Source organism: Sorex araneus, chromosome 6 (assembly GCF_027595985.1).
Source record: "Sorex araneus isolate mSorAra2 chromosome 6, mSorAra2.pri, whole genome shotgun sequence".
NCBI classification, from domain to species: domain Eukaryota; kingdom Metazoa; phylum Chordata; class Mammalia; order Eulipotyphla; family Soricidae; genus Sorex; species Sorex araneus.
This window is the reverse complement of record NC_073307.1, coordinates 83,786,662-83,808,305: the sequence shown is the minus strand read 5'-3', so window position 1 is coordinate 83,808,305 and position 21,644 is coordinate 83,786,662. Positions and strand designations below refer to the sequence as shown.

The 21,644-nt window shown below is 53.2% G+C and overlaps 1 protein-coding gene across 1 annotated transcript in view; it reads right to left on the bottom strand.

The window, feature by feature from the left end:
• Positions 1 to 13,650: 13,650 nt before the first annotated feature.
• The window catches only part of VDR (vitamin D receptor), a 62,740-nt gene continuing 54,746 nt past the window's right edge, over positions 13,651 to 21,644 (bottom strand). Inside the window, exons 8-10 of the mRNA XM_004610432.2 lie at positions 18,725 to 18,876; positions 18,384 to 18,500; positions 13,651 to 16,056 (exon numbers count right to left, since the gene is read on the bottom strand). Of these exons, the coding sequence (XP_004610489.1) occupies positions 15,797 to 16,056; positions 18,384 to 18,500; positions 18,725 to 18,876 (529 nt within the window). The 3' untranslated portion in view covers positions 13,651 to 15,796. The remainder of the gene's footprint in view (positions 16,057 to 18,383; positions 18,501 to 18,724; positions 18,877 to 21,644) is intronic.

Genomic DNA, 21,644 nt, shown 5'->3' with positions numbered 1-21,644 from the left:
TGTTCAATTCCTTTGTCCTTCTCGAAGAGCCCGGCAAGCTACCGAGAGTATCCCGCCCGCACGGCAGAGCCTGGCAAGCTCCCCGTGGCGCATTGGATATGCCAAAAACAGTAACAAGTCTCACAATGGAGACGTTACTGGTGCCCCCTTGAGCAAATCAATGAACAGCGGGACAACAGTGCTACAGTGCTATTTTTATTAAGGCACAGTGATTTACAAAGTCACTCGTGGGTGTGTTTAAGACTTGCTGCTCCAATCCCAATCCCATCACGTGTCACTTCCCTCCACCCATGCGCAAGATTCCTCCTTCTCCTCCTTTCCCGTCCCTTTAGTTGTGGCAATTAGGGCTGGGTGTGGTGGTGGGGGGTAGATAGGGGTCCCAGGGGGTCGTGCTGTGGGGTTTCTCTGGGGCTCACATACACTTGGCTGCAGGGCATCAGAGATCCAAGGGGGTGCCCGGGGCACACTGGGACCCCACCGGGCTTCTGTGGGTGGCACCTCACACTTGTAAGGCAGATGCTCTTGGTCACCGAGCGCCCCTCTCCGCCCCCACCCCGGGCCCAGAGCTCTGCAGGCCCATGCTCTTGTCCAGGCCGAGGCTCAGAGCATCTCGGCAGGGTCCCACGGCGCTGCCCCGGGAGGAGGAGCCGTAAGTATCTGCTCAAGGATGAACCAACGACCCAGTAAACCAGCAACGAACTGAACTGTCACCCTCCAAGGCTGCTGATAGCCGCCCACCAGCGCCCACCCGCCCCTCCCAGGCACTCTGTGACCACCTTGAGGCCTTCCTGTAGCCAGACAGAGGGCAGGGACCCCCTGGGGCGGGGTCCCTATCAGAGAGGAAGTGGAGCTGCCTTCTCTCCCACCCCCTTTATCGACTCTCCCCATCCCCACTTATCACCCAGGGCTGCCCCACCGGCCTCTCCTCGGCTCCAGGGCAGGAGCGGGGAAGACATTTAAATCCGGGGAACCGGGCTGGGGTGGGGCGACTCAGAGGCAGCAGAAACAACAGGAATGGGAGGTCTGAGAAGTAGCTCCCCCAGCCCCCAGGGCCCCCCGAGGGTCGCACGGGCAGGAATTTACATGAGATGGACAGGCCAGGATGGTACCGACTTTTCCACAGGCCCAGGTACACGTGCAGAGGCACCCCAGAGAGCGCAGTGGGTGCTGCCAGGATGGGCTGGGCGTGACTTGTTCACCTCCAAGGGGGGATGTTTAAAGGAAATCAGGCACCTGAAGCTCCCGTGCCAGGCCCGCCACAGCCAGTGTCCAGGAAACTGTGCTTTTCCTCTCCAAGTTCAGTTCAGACAACTGGTGAAACTATATCCCTGGTTCCCCCTTTACAGGCTTGGCACACCTGGAGATTCTTGGGGCTTACTCCTGGCTCTGTGCTCGGGGACCATTCCCGGCAGTGCTCAGGGATGCAGGGATACATCTGGGTCAGCCACACTCAGGGCAAGCCCCTAACAACCTCTGTTCTATCTCTCTCAGTCCAATAATTTGACTCTTGACATGCCCCTTCCTTCTTCCTAAATCAGAGTTCCCTGGATTCCCCTGTCCTCGGTGTGAGAGTGGTAGGCTTGAACTGAGGCTTGGTGGAAGTGGCATCTATTCCTGTAGATGCCCCGTCTCGGCCGGGAAGATGACTCAACAGGCTGGAATGCGTGCTCTCAAAGCTGGAGCCCCGGGGTTGACTCCCCAAACAGTGTGGTCCCCAGAGCACCATCAAGAGGAAAACTTGAACACGGAGCCGGGAGTAGCCCCGGCACTGCTGGATGTGGTCCTCCAGGCAAAAATCAGTCATCATGCTCTCTTCTCCGGAGACTCAGACTCTTTCCGAGCCATTCCCTTGCTTCCCACGGAGCTCTTCACATGAATGCCAGAGTTGCTTTGGCCAACGCACTCTTACACACTGCAGGGGCAGGGTCTGTGGGTCTGCCTTCTGGAAATGGTTTACTGACCTAAGTTTGTTGCTGTCACGTGGGACACACACAGCAGTGCTGAGGGCTTACTCCTGGCTCTGTGTGCAGGCACCACTGTTGGCTGGTGGTACTCGGGACCAGACGCAGTGCCAAGGTTTGTACCCAGGCCAGCCATTTGCAAGGCAAATTCCCTACCCCCTGTACTATTGCTCCAACTGACCTAAGTTTTAAGATGAAGTGCCAGGCAGAATGATCAAAATATTGGATGAAAGAAAATCAGAATTTGAAAGATTACGAATAGGCTAAGATGTGGGGGAAATAAAATCAGATTAGTATGGTTAGGGATAAATACAAAGTTTTGCATTTTGCTCTGAAAAAACAAACTGTTCTCACACAGAATGCTGGAGATGGGCGGGGGTGCTCCAGTGAGAGGTGGTTGGTTAGCAGGTGGGTTCTGAAGTCTTAGGAGTGTAACTTGTCAGTTTCCAAAGTTATAGGTTCCAAAAATCAAAGGGGGAGGAAGTGCTTAAATTTGTGTAAGTCTGTTTGTATTTCTTTTTCTTTTTTTTTTTTGCTTTTGGGTCATACCCAAAGATGCAGAGGGGTCACTCCTGGCGTTGCTCAGGGGACCATATGGGATACTGGGAATTGAACCCAGGTTGGCCGCATGCAAGGCAAACGCCCTCCCCTCTGTGCTATCGCTCTAGCCCCTGCATTTCATTTTTTAAAAATTATTTATTTTATTGAATCACCATGTGGAAAGTTACAAAGTTCTCAGGCTTATGTCTCAGTTATACAGTGCTTGAACACCCTTCCCTTCACCAGTGCCCATATTCCACCACCAAAAACCCCAGTATACCTCCCACCCCCCACCCCCCACCCCCGCCTGTGTAGCTGATAAATTTCACTTCATTTTCTCTTTACCTTGATTACATTCCATATTTCAACACAAAACTCACTATTGTTGTTGGAGTTTCCCATCCCAAAAAAACAGCCCTACTGACAAGGAAGCATTCGATAATTAGTTTTCCATTGCTGAGAATGATGAGATATGTAGTCGCGGCTGCGATAGCGGCCGCGTGGTTTAGGATTTCTGTATTTTAGTATTTTTGTAATTAAGTCCAGGGAGATTTATGTTAGAAATTGCATCATTTCTCTTCCTCGGCCGGCGTGAGGCTATGGCTTAGTTCACAGTCTAGAGACATGGCTACAAGTAGTTGCTGGGACCAAAAGTAGTCTAGCTGGCCTCCTGATCGTGGTCAATCAGCAGCAGAGTGGCCACACAAAAGTGTGGCCACTCGGTTCGAATCTCGGCAGAGCGTGTGCGCCAATATCGCCCCCAGCCCGAGACTGCCCACGTGTCCCGCTGTTTTAAGTTCATAAGTCTTTTTTTTTCCTTCCCTCGCCACCAAGTTTGTACCTGCTTAATAGTCCTCATAATATGGCGGACGCCACACCACTTCTCTCTGAAAAGGGCTGCATTTCTTTTTTTTTTTTTTTTTTGCTTTTTGGGTCACACCCAGCAATGCTCAGGGGTTACTCCTGGCTTTGCACTCAGGAATTACTCCTGACAGTGCTTGGGGGACCATATGGGATGCCGGGGATCAAACCCGGGTCGGCCGCGTGCAAGGCAAACGCCCTACCCACTGTGCTATCGCTCCGGCCCCTGCATTTCATTTTTAAGCAGGGACTCAAGCAGATTTTGCCAGGGCATGCAGTGCTAGGGATGGAACCCAGGGTCTCAAACATATGAGGCACATATTCTTCCCCTGAGCTATGTCTGCAGCATGGATTTTTAAGAACTGGACACCTATCGTGAAGACCGGGTCTTCCAGGACTAACAGAAACAGGAGCACCTTGCCTTTGGTTTGTTCATGTATTCATTTATTCATTCATTCATTCTCCTATCCAGATGCATCTATGGACGCCTCCCCCCCCCCCCTTGCTCCAGACTGGGAGGGAGCCCCTGAGGAGGGAGAAACACTCAGAATACACAGCACCATGCCCGCTTGGCTCTCTGACACAGGGGGCACACAGTTCATGTGGGCGAGTGGGAGTTGCGGGAGGGCAGCAAGGTGAAGTTCAAGAATGAATTGGTGAGTTCTGAAGCCTGAGCTGGAAATTAAAGAAGCAGCAGAAACCTGCCCAGTTGAGAAAAGCCGGGAAGGGAGAGGGGGTGGGTCAGGCGCCCACACAGAGCAGCAGGTCAAGGAGAGGGCACTGAGGGTGTGTGGTCTTCATGCCCAGCCCAGCCGGGGAACTCCCTGGGCACCTGAGTCCTCTCAGGGGATTCACAAGGTCAAGATGCTTTTTATCATGATAAGGCATCAGCTGCCTTTTGGATTCTCAGTCTCTCATTTGTGTACCGAGGAGTTCCCCAGAGGCTCCGTGATGCCGCTGCCTCACTCACCGTGACAGGCAGAGCCGCTCTGAGAACCAAACTGTCTTCTTTAAGCCAGACGTTAAAGAAATTTGCATGTCCTCTTTTGCTCTGAAAAAAAAAAAGGATATTTGTAATAAAAATTGTGTTATGTATGTTAGCTTATGATACATTCATTGATTTTTTTGGTTTCTGTTTTATTTGGGGGCCACACCCAGGAGTGCTCAAGACTTACTCCTGGCTCTGTGCTCAGGGGTCATTTCCTGACTGTGCTTGCGGGGGTCATATGCAGTGTCTGGGATTAAACTAGGATCTGGCACATCTAAGGCAAGTACCTTAGCCCCTGCACTATATTTCCAGTCCCTCGTTGTTATCTTAAATGATATACAAGGGACCGGAGAGATACTACAACAGGTAGGGCGCTTGCCTTGCATATAGCCAACCTGAATTCAATCTCCAGCACCCAAAACAGTCCCCCAAGACCCACCAGGAGTGATCTCTGAGCACAGAGCCAGGACTAAGCCCTGAGCATCATTGGGTGTGAACTAAAAGCAAAACGAAGCAAAATTAATTTAAAAAAAATTACAGAGCCAGGGAGATGGGTCAAAGGTCTGAGGCATACACTTGGCCTGTGGAACCCTGAGTTTGATCTGGGTATTATTCTGTGGCCCCCCAGAATCCCCACCACCTCGGTTCCAAAAAATAAAGGACGAAGTAAAATTTCTCAGATTTCTCAATTTCCACCACGGTAAAATATTGAGGCGAGAACCCCCATACACTAAGGTCTTCCCGGCCCTTCTCTCGAATGGTGTGAAGGGCTCCTCAGACCAAACGGCTGCTACGGATACTGGCCCCGGGGGAGCCTGGTCAGCGCTGTGGTGGGAACTAGTGGACTTCAACATCTGGATGTAACACGATAAGCCTGGAAAGGACTCACAGGGGGCTGTGTATCCCGCCCAAGGAGCAAGTGCGAAAAACAGAGAGGAGAGAAACTCGGAACCAACGTGAGCAGAGAGGCCCGGCTGGGAAGCTTGGGCTGACTCCCCCTGTCTGCACACTTCTCACGGGATAGCACTGGATTGATCATGGGTGAGAACATGTAAGCAGGGAAGGCGAGATAGTGGTGGTGGTGGTGAACCTGGCAAAGAACGACAGTGACGGGGAGAAATGGGGGGTCTTACTGACTGGGCTGCCATGTGTTTCAAATTCCTGTGCCTACCCCCAGCTTTGCCCCTCTCCTCCCCCTGGGAGCTGTTCCAGGCACCTCATGAAATTGTATCCCTGTCCCCTGGTGGCCAGATGTCACAGTGGCTCCTTCCTCCCGCTGTGGCAGCAGACACTTGGGACAGGGGCTGCAGCACCGCGGGCAGGGCTCTTGCCTTGCATGCACCCCTCCCAAGTTTGATCGGGTCCCCGCGCCGAGTGCATAGAGCACGGGACTATTACCTTTTCCCAGAGCGGCCTCATTTAACCTTCCCTCTATGACACTAGCCAGCTTTTAGGGTCTTAGTTAGCCCCAGGCAGTGTGATACATGAGCTCTGCACTTTATCGGCAGCACCAGGCCTAGAAGTACCATGTCCCCCATCCCTATACCGATAGAGACTGAGGCTCAAGAACTTGCCCAAGGTCACACATCCAGCAAGTGCCAGAGGCAGGCCAGGGAGACGGCGGTCCCTGGTGCTCGTCCTCTGGGCGCTGGGCTGTCTCCCCCCTTGGGGCTGGGCCTGTCTCTCATTCTGCATCTGTCACAGCCAGCTCAGAGCTGGCCCTGCAATGAGAAGCCCTAAAGGGTTACACAGCGACAGGGAACCCGGGGCAGCAGGGAGGATGCTCAGAGGCCCGGGAACAAGGCCTCAGCCTTAGCGGGTCCTTGGAGGACAGGAGCATGGGGCTCTCCATGCCTGGGACTCTGGGAGAGCAGGACCATCTTCCACCCTGCTCTGTCTCCGGGGTGGGGAGATCACGGTGCCTGCAGGAGCAGCAACCAGCGGAGAGTGGTGTGCAGGGCTAGGCGTTGGGGAGGAGGACGAGGCCAGCGCAGGGCAGCCGCGCCACCTTGTGGTAAAGACAAGATGATTCACAGACAAAGTCCCGGAAGCTCGGCGGGAGAGGCCCTTCATCCCTCCTCCCTAGAGCCCAAGGGATGGGCCCCAAGCCCGTCCTCCCCTCAAGGCACCCCCTGGCCAGCCCTCCGGGTGCCAGTGGTCAAGTGCCACCTTCCAGCTCTCAGGTCACATCCAGTCACACCTGTGACTAGCTGAACCAAGAGTCATTTTATTTTATATTATTTTTAAATTATTATTATTTTGCGATTTTTATACACTTTATATGTATAAAGTAGTTCATAATAGTTCATTACAGATAATATTCAAACACCCACTCCACCAGCAAGCATCTTCCCACCACAGTAAGAGGGAAGTGTGTGAAGGTTGTTGTATTTCATTATGGGGCCATTTAAGCCCATATATTAGAGAATACAAGCAAGTATGATAAAACCAAACAAATGTGTGCTGCTTTAGGTACATCAGTGGACAGTAGCATCCCACACACTCCGGGATATTCTGCATCACTCTCCTCTGGGAGCTTTATTTTAAAGTCTCTGGATCTTGGCCGTTGATGAGATTACATGGGCTGCCGGGGGCAGTTTGTAGGTGTGACTGTCAAGCTACTGGAAAACTGGGGAGCTGGGTGAAGGAGTCCCAGTCCTGACCCAAGCAGGCTTGGAGATCTCAGCCATGGGTCCTGCATACCTGAGTTCCTCTGTTGGTTCCTTCATGTGTGAGGCTCGTCCGAGTGTGTGTGGAGAGTGGCCTTGAGCATGGCTGTGGCTGGGTTCTGGAGGCTTTTGGCTGCCAGGGTTCTGCTTGGGGCGGAGAGGGAAACTCAACCCACCCCCTCTGAGGGGGCCCAGTGAAGACAGTCTGGTGCGGGGGCAGGACATTCTCTCTTCCAGGAGCTTTGTTTTATAGTCCCAAGAGTCAAGAGTCAATTTAAAGGCCAACTCCGGCCTCTCCAGTGGGGCAATCTGATGGACAATGCCAGTTTTTTTTTTTTTGGTTGTTGTTGTTGCTTTTTGAGTGGCACATCTGGTGGTGCTCAGGGTTACTCCTGCCTTTGGGCTCAGGAATCGCTCCTGGCGGGCTCAGGGAACCAAAGGGTGTGCCTGGGATTGAACCCAGGTTGGCTGTGCGCAAGGCAAGCGCCTTACCTGCTGTACGCTTGCTGCTCTCCCCCTCCCCCCGGGGGCAATGCTAGATTCTGAGTTGGTAGAAACCTCCTTCCCTGTGCTCCGGAGACCTCTCCCCACTCTTCCGTCTGCAGTTCAGAGCGGTTTCCCCAGAACCCAGCTTGCCACAGCATCTCAGTTATCATCTCTGGTCCGTCAGAATACAGAGGCTCAGAGTCTCTGCAGGGACTGGACAGTCCTATTCTGAGCCCCACCCCCACCCCCACCCCTGCTCCACCTCACTCTGTCGCTCCTTGTTTTCACCCCTTTTCATCCTGCCTGTTGATTGCGCCAAGCCAGTGCCTAGGGCTTGCACACCGGGCTGCTTGTGGGGCTTGAAGCTTTGGTTTCGGGGCTTGCACCCCTTCGCCATTGCTGGGTCTGGGACGCCAGACGGCAGAGCTTCCGGGATGATGTGCATCACGCACAGCACCGCGGGGAATCCAACTCCTGGCCCCCGAGGAAGCCCCTTCCCCACCCCTTCACTCTGCTTCGTGATCACTCGGAGCACGTGGTCTTCTGGAAAGCTCTATTCCACCCCCACCCCGCCGCCCCAACTAGTTACCACAGCTACTTCCCAGGAGGATGCTGACTTTAGAGGGTCACAGATGTTCTCATCATCTTTTCCCCGTCAGGGCCAAGGTGGCGGCAGCAGACTGCACACAGGACCCAAGGAACCCGAGGGCTCTGGCCGCTCCAGACAGGCCCTCTGAGTTTCTCCCCAGGGTCAAAGGAAGCAATATTTCTGCAATGTACTTATGCCACAGGAAGTGCCGAGTCTCTTAGTCTCAGCCTGTGAAATGGGTTTCCTTTATGGCTTTTTCAGAGAGTATATCTGAAGTGTATAGTTATAATCTAGTTAGTGCACATCACTCAATGTAAAGGGAGGATATTTCCTAATATCTTCTATACAATGTCAGCTTAGTGGCCTTTCTGCCCAACCAATCCGTGTGTGCCTGGTATCGGAGCAGAGGGCACCGCATGGCCAGCAGTGTCCAGCAGATGATGGGGAGGTTCCGACTCTGTGTTGCTGGTTCCTATAAGCGATTGGGCCTAGAATGTGGCTAGTGTGGCTAAAGAGCTAAATGTTTCTTTTTATTTTATTTAGATTTAACTCATCACACATGGTTATCTTGTTGAACAGCTCAATTGTAGAATCAAAGTTTGGAATGTGAACATTGAAATGACTTTGTCTTAACTCCAAGGTCTTTCTGGGATGCCTCTTCTCTGTTTCCTTGGAGAAGTTTGTCAAACAAAACCTTGAAGATTCTGGATTCTTTGGATAATTTCTAAAAGTTCCCCCAAGTTTTGGGGGCTGGAGAGATAGCACAGCGGGTAGGCCTTGCACGTGGCCGACCCGGGTTTGATTCCCAGCATCCCACATGGTCCCCCGAGCACTGCCGGGAGTAATTCCTGAGTGCATGAGCCAGGAATAACCCCTGTGCATGGCCGGGTGTGACCAATAAAGCAAAATAATAATAATAATAACAACAACAACAATAATAATAATAAAATAAAAGTTCCCAAGTTTCTCTTAATGCTTTCGAAGACTTCCCTCAGTCCTTCACTCGTCTTCAGACGGAGAAATGTCTGCTGATTTCCTTTCTCTAAGGCAGGCGTGTTTTCCTGACAGAATAGTCCCCAAGTTCTAGATCTGATTCTTCTACCCTCACAGAGTTCTTTTTTTTTTTTTTTTTTTTTTTTTCACAGAGTTCTATAGTGATATATTTTAAGTCTTTAGTTTGGAATAATTTCAGATGCTTCTAAAAAAAATTTAAAGCAAATGCCACCTACAGGTTCCGGGTCTAAATACACACATGGGTGAGGCACAATTTCTGCATCTGCAGATCGTGATGCTGTGTCTTTTGTTGTCTGTTCTGCTTGCTATGTTTAGCCCTTTTTCAGAAATCCCACTTCTGGGTCCCAGGGGATAACTCAACTCAAGCATAAGACTGCAAGTTCAATCACCTGTGCCACCATCTGGGCCAACTGCCAGTGTGAGTGGTACGAGTGTGTGAGTTTGTGAGTGCGTGTGAGAGACTGAGTCTGTGAGTGTATGAGTGTGTGCGAGTGTGTGAGTATGTGTGAATGTGTGTGTGTGACCCCTGGTCAGGTCCTCACCGTAATGAAGGGAAGAGTGGAATCTGACTTCTGTGGGTGATGGTGGGGGACACGTTGCTTCTTGCTCCCCGGGAGTCTTGTATATGAATAAGTGTTTGGCGATTCTCCCAGTCACTGCATCATTGTACGGCATTTGTTTTTCCTGATTTGTTACTTTATCTTTTCATGTATTCTCTCCCTTCCTTCCCTCTATTGCAATGGCTGGGGCAGGAGGTGTCCCCTACATTTGGTGGGCCGCAATGCTCACCTGTGTTTGGTTCCTGAGCTCGCAGGGCTTCACACACTTTAGTTCTGGTGCTCAGACATACCTGCCTAGGTGTAGGAGCTCACGCCCTCTGTGGCAATGCCACGGGACTCAGCAGGACCACTGAGACCATTCTTGGCACGTGCTCGGTGGGTACCGAGCCCAAGTGGGGACCAAACTCAGGACCTGAGCCTCAGGCAGGTACTTCTGCCACTGGCCCTCTGCCCAGAAGCACAGTGCTACATTTCTTAAATAAGACACACTTTTGTTGTCTTGGTTTTGGTCCACACCTGGTGTGCTCAGGGCTCACTTTTGGCTCTGTGCTCAGCATCTCTCCTGGCAGTGCTCTGGGACCATATGCAGTGCTGGGGACTGAATCAGGGTCAGTTGCATGCAAGGCAAGTGTCCTACCTGTGGTACTATTGCTCCAGCTCCAAAGGGACACACTTTTGTCAACAGTTCCCTGGTTTTTGTTTTTCTCAAAAAAGAGAAAGTTTCTGCAAGGGTCACACTTCATTGGATCAAGCTTTTAGCTACGAAATCCTCATGGAACTTTCAGATTTCCTGTCTCAGGCCCCACCCTAGGAATGAGCCTCCCTTCTGCCCCCTCCACCGGAGCGCTAACAAGACCCCATCAGATGCTGGCTCCTCCGCTCAGCAGCATAGAAGGCATTTCACAGCCTCTGGAGCATCTGCCAAGGATGTAAATCCCAATGCAGCAGTCATTTACCACCAGCGTGGCTTTGGGTAAATTCTCTTCCCTGTCAAATGGGAGTGGTAGTAGCCCACCTCCCTTTGGGTCCTTCTGAGGCTAAAGCCAGTTGGTTTGCATAGATATAAAATCAACCACTAAAAAATTTGCTTTTCGGGGCCAGGGTGATAGTACAGCAGATAGTGTGTTTACTTTGCATGTGGCCTACCCAGATTCGATCCCCAACATCCCATATGGTCCCTTGGGTACCACCAGGAGTAATCCTGAGTGCAGAGCCAGGAATAAGTCCTGAGCACTCCCAGATGTGGCCCCCCAAACCAAACCAAAACATATTTCGCCTTTAATTCCCTTCCCCCAGCCCCCTTCTCGAAATTGTTCTTGTGATGTCTGGGGTCGCCGTGCACCTGGCTATGAGGCTTGCTCATTTGATCTGTGGTGCTTGCTGGGAGGCTGTACATCAGGGTCTGAGGCTCACACAGCCGACCCTTGTGTGTCCTGAGGTTTATACTCCTTTAGTCACGGTGCTTGCACATGGGCTCACCAGGGCTCCCACCTCACACTTCTAGCCAGGAGTAAAACTTTATTTAAACACTTTGATTACAAAGTTGCTCACAATACAATTGTTTCAGGTATTCAATATTCCACTCCAGTCCCACCACCAATGTGATCTTCTGTCCACTAGCGTCCCCAGTTTCTGACCCATTCTCCAAATCTTCTCCCTTAGCGGGTACGCAATAATTTACTTTGCATTGCTAGTTACAACATACATCTCATAATTGTGTTGCTAAAGTCTGAGATTTACTGAGCTGTTAGGTGTGATTTGGGTCTTTTGTGTCATTGTTTTTGCTCATTGAATAGTGGGCTTCTAATCAATTTTCCCACCTAATTTCCTGTGCTTGTCCTGGGCTGTCAGGTCTGTGAAGTTCAGAGGTGTTGTGTGGCCACATGTGTGACTGCATGTTTTGGGGCCTCCAGAGCTGGGTTGATCAGTGCAGGCAGCTCCCTGAGACCACTAGTGATGTCGGTGGACCCCACGGGTGGCTCGTGTGAAGCGGGGAGGAGAAAGACGGTCACTTTCTCCCCAACTGCCTCTGCCACCCGAGATCCAGGGTTACTGGGTTCTTGTCTCGATCGCAGAAAGGAATTTGAGGAGTGGACAAACAGCGAAGTAAAACAGATTTTATTTGGAGGTTTTGAAGGTGTGGAGGAGAAGAGATGGGGGTGGGGAGAGAGAGAGAGAGAGAGAGAGAGAGAGAGAGAGTAACGTGCTCAAGACAGAACCTGGGCTTCTCCAAGGGCGGAGAGAGTCCCTGCACACATCCCAGCATTAGCCACGAAAGCATGAAAGTCCACATCTTAAGGGGGGAAGATGCAGCAACACATGTGCTCGGTCATTACAAGTGCTCGGCCACGTGGGCGCAAGCAGCACATGGGCTCGGGTAGCGTATGAGCGCCTTCCCTTTGTTCAAGGTGGCTTTCATAGCGGTTCTCCAACCTGCCCCCTGGTGGGCTTCTATCTAGGTCAAAGTCCGTTGCTAAGGAGGGGCTTGGTAATGGTGATGGTCCTCTTTGAGGGTCCTTTCCTGGCCTTTTGTTCCTGCAGGAGCTTCTTTGGCTCTATTGCTGGCACCAGGTGAGGGTCTTGCCAGGCCTGAGTTGCTGTTTTTCCTGTTTTCTGCAAGGTTGGCTTTTGCCGTTGCCTTGGGAGGGGCCTTCCCTGTCTACCCGCTTACATCACTGGGGCCTCGAATTCTTGGTGGAGGCCCACGAGGGATGCTCGTGCTGCTCCCAAGCTCCTCTGTGGTGGTCACACATGTGCTTGGTCAGGGCTTCATTCCCGGCCGTGGCCCTGGCCCCTGTTTTGGGGTTTCGGTGCTCATGGCGGCCCAAGTCCTTTTTGTTGTGCTGATAACGTGTCTCTTGTGACTGCAAGTCACGTGTGGTGCCAGAGGTCTCAGATAGAAGAACGTGGCATATGAGGGACAGGGGGAGTTGAAACTTTTGCCTATGTGCTTGCAAGGCAAATGCTCGAACGCTATTCCTCTCGTCCAGAACGAACTTTTGATTTTATTTTATGTTGTGTGTGGAGGGTGCTGTGAGCTACACCTGGTTGTGGTTGGAGCTTACTCCTGGCTCTGCCCCCAGTGATCCCACCTGCAGTGCTCCGGGGGACACCTGCAGTGCTGGGGACGGGACTGGGATCAGCCGTGCCTGAGGAAAGTGCCATAACCTGGCACTCTCTTCCTAGTCCCCATCATAATTTTTTTTTTTTTTTGCTTTTTGGGTCACACCTGGCAATGCACAGGGGTTACTCCTGGCTCTGCACTCAGGAATTACTCCTGGCCGTGCTCAGGGGACCATATGGGATGCTGGGAATTGAACCCGGGTCGACCGAGTGCAAGGCAAACGCCCTACCCACTGTGCTATTGCTCCAGCCCCGAAAAAATTTTTTATTACCATAAGCTGAGCTTTCTTCACTGGTTTATTCGACAAATTTTCTCCATGGATAGCACTAGAAAGCCCTTTGTGCTGCTTTTGTCTCTGTCTGATGATACATCTACATTCCCACCACCCCTGTGCATTCTGCCGTTTGCTTTTCGTTAGCCAAAGAGAGGATTTTTTGACCTCCGGGAGTTTATTTCTTTGGCACTAAAGTGATGCTCTCCTGAGTTTTCAAGACTATGCTTTATAAGTTGTAGGGATGGCTCAGAGGCCTGCAGAGGCTGTGCATGGAAGCCCTGCAAGTTTAATCCCTGGCACTGCCAGGACCAGCCCCCACACAACACAAAAGAAAACTTCTGTTATGCAAATGCATCCCATCCCCTCTCCTCTAACAGACCCACTTCTCTCCTTCTCTTTTCCCCCAGCTCCTGGACTGTCCCTTGGGAGTGGGCCGGTTGTTGGTGCTTCCAGTGGGCCCAGGTAGGTTTCCTGGAGAGGTCTGGGGTGCAGGGGTGTGGGGGGGGGAGAGGCAGAGAGAGCTGGGAAGATGGAGGCATCACAAAGACAAACTCACTTTATTGATAAGGCAACAACATCTTACAGGGCTGAGGCAGAGACCCCACGTGGCCTCGGTTCCCTGGGGCACGTGGGGAGGCGGATTCACATTGAGACACAGGCTGAGGTCCCCCCTCTAGAAGGCTGAGCAGGGGGACAACGCAGGGAAGTTCAGCGTGAGGTACTCGACCCGCTCTAAGACCCCGGGGACGAGGTCAGTCACCAGCCGGCAAAGAGCTCCAGACCCACCCGGGGGAGCTTCAGCAACTCTGTGGGTGAGTCCCATGGCCTCTGTGCCCGCTTTCTCTCTCAAGGGGCTCGGCTGCTCTCCTCCGGCCCCGGGTTTCCCAAACTTATTGGGATCTATCCCTACCCTCTCTTTAAAACACACCGCTGAGTTTTTCCCACGGGAAATCGACATTCTTGAAGCAAACAAATAGTAAGTGCCCCCTAGTTGCACCCAAGGCTTCCTATTGCTGCCCCTGCATCGTTCCAGTGGCCCCCCTGGGCTGGTGTCACCCAGTTTGGGGATGGGTGCCCCTGAAGAAGGGCAAGCTGGCCCCCTGTGCTTTGCACTCTAAGTCAGCAACAAGGGTGGCTCTGTAATTTGCAAGATAGCAACAACGATAGTTAAGGTGCAAGAATTTTCACTAACGTGAGTATGCCCCCCATGAATTCTCCTGATGAGTGGCTGCTTGTCATGTGGGAGCGGAGTACACAGCGAGGGTTGGTTCTGGGAACAGCGCAGAGCTGGCGGGCGCCGGGGCCAGCTGTGCGGAGGGGTGTCAGTGGTGCCCACCCAGAGGGACCCAACCCCAGGGCCACGGAGCCTGTAGCAGCTCTGGCTCCCAGTCCAGTGTTCGAGGAACAACAGGTGCAGGCCGAGGGGCCTTCTAGGGCAGTGAAGAGTCCGTGTCGGGAGGGCAAACACTGGTGTGGCCACAAATGGAACTGGCGACTCAAGGGACCCTCTGTTCCTGCCTCCTCGCACTCAGCCAGGCGCCCTGCCTGCAGGGGTGGGTGAGTGCTCCCACTGTGCGCGGGGCGGGGTCTGGGGAGCACGCGGCTTGGTCGTAAGGAACCCTCCACCCCTGGCCATGCCTCACAGGGACGGCAGAGTAAGGAGGCAGGGCCTGCCCGCGGCCAGCTGGCTGTACCCCACACCCCAGGGCCAAGGCCCTCTGGGAACGACAGCCAGGTGGCCCGGGAGGGTGGCTGGGAGCTGCGGGCTCTGGCCCTCGGCCCTGCTGTTTGCGGGGAGCCCTGGGCCCCTCGGGGCGTCGGGCGCAGACACAGCCACTCGAGCCTGGTTCTCTCTCTCCCGGGCGGGAGGTAGCACGGGCAGCGGGCGGAGAAGGCGGTGTCCAGGCAGCTCTGTCTTGCCAGAGCGTCCCTGAAGATGAGCGCACGCTTGGACTGGCCACTTTGCCCAGGCCGGGGCGTGGTGGGCCCGGGCGTGTGTGCCCCTCGGCCACCCCAGCCTGGGCTCCGCTTTCTTCACTCCGTGGGCCTCTTGGAAAGCGGGTGCTGGCCTGCTGGCCTGCTGGCCGGGCACGGGAAGGGCACCCCCCCTTATCAGAGCTGCTTCTGGGGGACAATGCCGCCAGGCTGATGGGGTGAGGCGGGCACTCGTGGGCTGAACAAGTGCCGTTGGGCCAGCAGAAGTGGCTGGGGAGAAACTGCGACCGTTGTCACCTTGGTTTGGGTCATTCTTGGCAGTGGGTGGCAGGCCAGCCGAAGGGGGGGAGAAGCGCCCCGCCCACCCCCACCCTCAGGTGGCCCCCTGGACACCACCCGCACACGTGAGCCACAGGCGGGGTGGGGGTCGGGGCAATCGGGGCCGTTAGCGAGTGCAGAGGGCGAGGGGCGGCCCCCCACCAGGCTCTGGGGGTGGGGGCGGCAGTGAGGGAGGGGGACGCCTCTCCCGCCTGCTCCGGCAGAGCCGGCCACTGCTGCCACGGCAGGGCCATCCCTCGGCGCGCCCCCTCCTCCCCGCCAGCTCTGCCCTCGGCACCCACTTCCTCTGCCAAGCACACGGGTCCGGAGGGAGAAGGGGAGGCCCCTGGTCCTCAGGGGCGGCTGGCGTTAGGTCGGGCAGGAGAGAGGAGGGGCCGGGCAGGGGCAGGAGGGGCCCCGCTCCCGAGCGGGCGAGGGCCGCGGGGCCGCAGCTCCCGAGGGGCAGCCCCGCCCGAGTCAGGAGATCTCGTTGCCGAACACCTCGAGCACCAGGGGCGTGAGCTTCATGCTGCACTCGGGCTGGAAGGAGAGGCTCCGGTACTGCTTGGAGTGCTCCTCGTTGAGGCTCCGCAGGTCGGCCAGCTTCTGGATCATCTTGGCGTACAGCTGGTGGCTGCCCGGGGGCGGGTGGCGGCAGCGGATGTAGGTCTGCAGCGTGTTGGACAGCCGGTCCTGGATGGCCTCCACCAGCGCCGCGTCCCGCACCCCCGGACGGTCTGCGGGCCGGAGAGGGGAGGGAGGGGCACAGTCGCTCACGGTCCCGCGCCCCCGCCCCCGCCCACCCCGGACGGTCTGCGGGCCGGAGAGGGGAGGGAGGGGCACAGTCGCTCATGGTCCCGCGCCCCTGCCCACCCCCACCCCCACCCCCGGACGGTCTGCGGGCCGGGAGAGGGGAGGGAGGGGCACAGTCGCTCACGGTCCCGCGCCCCCGCCCACCCCCACCCCCACCAACAGCTGTCTGGGCACCCTCGGAGGTCTCTCCTCTGGGACTGCTGCCCCCAGCTCTGCTGACCCGCTGCACTTGGGATCCAGGCCCGGGTTCTCCTGGGGCGGGGGGCTCGCCTCCCCCCCCCCCCACCGGGGGTTCCTTTTGGTCAGAGTCGGAAGACACTCGCGTCTGGCCCCACGCTGCATATTTGTGCTGCGGCCACTCCTGCCACGGCAGGGCCATCCCTAGGCAAGCCCCCCCTACGCCACCGGCCTCTGCCCTCTGCACCCAGCTCTTCTGCCAGACACGCAGGTCTCGAGGGGAAGGCGGCGCTGGCTGCCCTGGAGCCTGGACTTCACTCTGCTGTTTCCCCTAACTGTGCCCCTGCAGGTCACAGCCCAAAGGACCGTCCTCGGGAGCCCATTCCTGGTGACTCCCCTCTCTCCTTTGCATGCCACTACCACATGGCTCTTTCTTTCTCCCCTGCTAAAGCATCACGTATTTCTTTTAAAAACTCCGTAGGAGTGGGGTGGGGTGGGGGGGAGGTTTACTGTGGTTCTTGGTGGTGGAATATGTGCACTGGTGAAGGGATGGGTGTTCAAGCATTGTGTAACTGAGACTTAAACCTGAAAGCTTTGTGACTTTCCACATGGTGATTCAATAAAAAAATAAATAAATAAAAATAAAAGAAAAAGAAACAAAAAATTTAAAAATAGTAAAAAAAAAAAGAAAGAAAAGAGCCTCCAATTATTGGGAAAACGAATAAGGAGAGGCTGCTAAAATCTCAGGGCTGGGATAAGTGGAGACGTTACTGGCGCCCGCTGGAGCAAATCGATGAACAACGGGATGACTGTGATACAGTGCTACTGTGGAATCAGCATCCTTGATAAACTAACATCATTGATAACTTCTTGGAGTCTGTAACTTTAAACAAAACTGTATAATAAATCAGGTTCTCAAAAAAAAAAAACTCGTAGCATTACAAACAGTCATTAAGTACTATTTGTTTAATGTCTCATCCTACACTTTATGGGCAAAACATCTGTGTCCTGTTTGCTGCTGAATCCCTAGGCCAGGCAGAGCGCCAGGAACCTAAACACCACTCGGTGAGTTTTTGTTGAGTTGGATGAATGAATGCCAGCTGGGCAGTGGGGGGGAAAGCCCCTGCATCTTGCTTAGAAAAGACCAGAAAAGCATCCCCTGTCCGTGACCACTCACTTGACCCCTGAACATAGTCCAAACTGAGATAGGGATGGTCCCTTGGATCTTTTTAATTTTTTTTTGTTTTTTTGGCTTTTTTTGGATCACACCTGGCGATGCACAGGGGTCACTCCTGGCTCTGCACTCAGGAATCACTCCTGGCGGTGCTCAGGGGACCCTATGGGATGCTGGGAATTGAACCGGGTTGGCTGTGTGCAAGGCAAATGCCCTACCTGCTGTACCATTGCTCCAGCCCTGGATCTTTTTAATTTTTAAAACTTTATCTTTATTTCTCTAAAGATGAGGTAGGTCACACCCTGTGGTGCTTAGAGGCTAATCCCAGATAGGTACTCAGGGGTTGCTCTGGGAAATGCTGGGTTACTGGGATCACACCTGGCCTCCCAAGTGCCACGCAGCCACTCTAGACCCTGGGTCTCCCCTCCCCCACTCGGTGTGAGGGACCGAGCCGAGGGCCTCAGATGCACACAGCATGTACTCTACTGCTGGGCTTTGCACCCGGAGCCCTGGGCGGCACCGGCCTAAGTTCCCAGGATTGTGACCACCTTCTCTCTCTCCTTACCCCAAACACGCCTAACAACTCGAGGGTGCCAAGTCAGTCACGTAAACTGCCAGGTAACTTGTTTGGGTAGAGCCCATCTGTTAGGCCCTCGGGTTGCTCAGAAAAGGGAATTCCAGCAAAGCTTGACATCGGGAGTGCCCAGGGCTGTGTGCAGTCCAAGAAACCCCCCTATCCTGGTCCCCTGCCTATACCTATGGCTTCTCAAAGGCACACGCCATGCACCAACTCGGGCCAGTACAGAACAGGAAAGCAGATATTTCTGGGATGTCTTCTCCTTGCCCACCACTCTGTCCGGACACGCCCAAGTCCCTGGCACTCGCTGCCGGGCCCTGTACCTGGGGACACGATGCAGATGGCCATGAGCAGGACATGCTCCTCTTCGTGCAAATTCAACTTCTTTAGCCCTATCTGGAACTTGACGAGGGGCTCTATCAGCTCCATACTGTGTCCAGCTGTAAGACAGAAGAAGCAGAAGGTGCGGGTAGAACAGAAGCGTCACCCCCCCCCCCCCCTTCAGGGTAGCCCCCGTCAGCTCCAACTGGGTGTAACCACAACCTTCTTTCCTTGTTGCCACCCAGGCCCTTCCCGATGCTCAGTGGAAGCCAGTGGCCCTAATGGGGGGTGAAACCAGAGTCTGGAAGCTAGAGAGGAGGATGGAGGCAAAACCCAGACGCACCTTTGGTCACATCGCTGACACTGTACTTGTAATCCTGGTTGCCACAGGTCCAGGACATGTCATCCATGGTGAAGGACTCATTGGAACGCAGCATGATGACCTCAATGGCACTTGACTTCAACAGCACAATCTGGTCATCAGAGGTGAGGTCTCTGCCAGGGGTGGAAGTGCAAGGGGTCAAACTCGGGGTCAAACAGTTCCTCTTGTGCACATCAATGCAGTTTTCACAGGTGGATATAGACCAGGTGACTGGCACGTGCCAGCATCCTCCAGAGATGAATTTAGGAGTTGATTGGAAGATAAGATTGTTTTTTTTTGGGGGGGAGGGGAAGAGGGAGGACCTCCCAAGCCTTTTTTTTAAAAAAAATTTTTAATTGATGAATCACCGTGAGGTACAGTTACAGACTTACACACTTTCGTGCTTGTGTTTCAGTCATACAGTGATTGAGTACCCATCCCTCCACCAGTGCCCATTCTCCACCACCAATGGTCCCAGCATCCCTCCCACCACCCCACGCCGTCTCTCACACCACCCCACCTTTGTGGCAGCGCATTCCCTTTTGCTCTCTTTCTCTCTCCTTTTGGGTGTTGTGGTTTTCAATAGAGGTATTCAGTGGCCATCATGTTTGGTCTACAGTCTACTTTCAACACGAATCTCCCATCCCGAGCAAGCCCTTCCAGCACTCTTTACTTAGTGGTCCCTTCTCTATCTGAGCTGTCTTTTTCCCCAACATGTGAGGCCAACTCCTATGCTGTGGAGTAATCCTCCGGGGCCTTATCTCTACTATTCTTGGGTGTTGGGGAAGACAAGATTGTTTCTTAAGGGAGAATAACTTAAGATTGATTGCACCAAGGTGAGAAATGAAGCAGCTCAGCTACTGAGACAAGGAAAACTCAATGATTTTCCCAGGATTTCCCAGATCTAAGCAGTCAGATCTATTAGAAATTAAGAGTAGAACTTGCGGACACTTCCAGGGTTATGGGATAAATATGCTGGTCTACCAAAGGGATGACCAGAGACCCTTCAAACTATTCCCAGTTTTTTTCCCCTCTGCCTCCTTCTGATCTCTGATCCTTCGCAGTACTAAAGCTCTACCAACCTTATTACCAGAACATCTCTGGATCCCTCCATGTAATTCCCATTCTCACCAGAACTGCTCTGGTTCAGAGCTGCATCATCATTTTGCATAGTTTCCCAGAGAATCCCGGAGTGAAGTCTCTCATTCCCATGTTGCTGATTCTCCTGTGCCCAGAAGTCCTCAGTGACTCTCAAACACCCCTAAATGGAGCCCATACTCCCCAAATTGGCCCAGTCCTCAGCCCGTTTTAGCAACAGCAGGCTACTCAGCATTCAGGCGCTGCGTGTCCGCACCCCACCCAGCCTTTTGAGCACACACACTCCATTTTCAGCAAGAATGTCTTGCTTTGGCTCTACCTCTGTTTTCTAGCCTCCATCGAGTGAGGGCTCCCCAGGCGCTGCCCTGTGATTCTCTTACGAATTAGAGCCATTCCTCTGTTACCCCTGAGCATCATCTGCCCTCACACTCTGCCTTTCCCTCGTCAGTTCCCGTCCTTCTGTGCGTGTCTCTGACCCAGCCTATGAGAGCGGGAGGCCAGCTCCACCTCCTGGTTACCTGTATGTTTCCCGCACACGAAACAGTGAGAATATCAGAGGTTGACCACTGGCTGCTCTATCCTGAGTCTTGAGCTGGGTTTGTCAGAAGAATGACAAGGGAAAAGCGAGCCCATAGGCCAACTTGCTTCCATTTTCTCCCCTTTCTCCTCTGCTGTTATGCCCCTCCCACCCCTCGACCATCTGTAGACTAGTCCCCCCTTTTCTATATAGCTCTGATTTGGTACATTAAAAAATGGAAAGGGGATGTAAACTGCAGCACTGTATCACTGTCATCCCGTTGTTCTTCGATTTGCTCGAGCGGGCACCAGTAACGTCTCCATGGTGAGACTTGTTGTTACTGTTTTTGGCATATCCAGTACACCACGGGGAGCTCGCTAAGCTCTGCTGTGCGGGCAGGATACTCTCAGTAGCTTGCTGGGCTCTCTGAGAGGGACGGAGGAATCGAACCTGGGTCAGCTGCGTGCAAGGCAAACGCCCTACCCACTGTGCTATCTATCGCTCCAGTCCATGTAAACTGTATGAAATGTTAACATGTTAACTGTATGGATGGTAACTAAATGATGAAAGTACCGTATACTTTCTAATTCAGAATAAAAAGGTTTGCATGATTGGCCATCAACTGGTCTGCATTGAAAAAAATCACAAACTTCCCGAGTTGGAAGGGTTTCTGAGAGTTCAGGGGGTCCAGTTTCCTTCCGCAAGACCTTCTCAGGGCCAAGATGCTTCTGGCCTCTAGATAGGGCCACAGGATATCAGCTCTTGGGTTGACAGTCTCCTCCACTATAGCTTTCTAACCCCACAACAATACACGGATCCACTGCTTGTAGTTCTCTCTCTCTGTCTGGTTTTTCCCCCACCCACTGTGCTATCGCTCCAGCCCTGTAGTTCTTTCTCTTAAGGAACAGACCAGACCCCTCCATTGACCGCGGGTCGACCCTTCAGACATCCAAAGAACGTTACTGTTCCCCACTTGCTTCTCCTGTAGTGGACAGGCCAAATGACAGTGTCTGTCTGGACTCTTTACCATCCCAATCACTTCTCTCTAGATGCTCAACCTACATTAAAAAAAATAAAAGCCATCACCATCCTTAATTTGGTTTTAATTCATTATACCACTAATACATAGTCAATATTAACTCTTTGGAAAAATCTTGAAAAACCACAAAAGCAAATAAAAATCTCTCACAACCACAATGAACATTTTGGTATATTTTCTTACTCAAATATATCTTTTTTATTCCTCCTCCAACATCAGTGTTCTAACATAATTATATCTGTACTAAT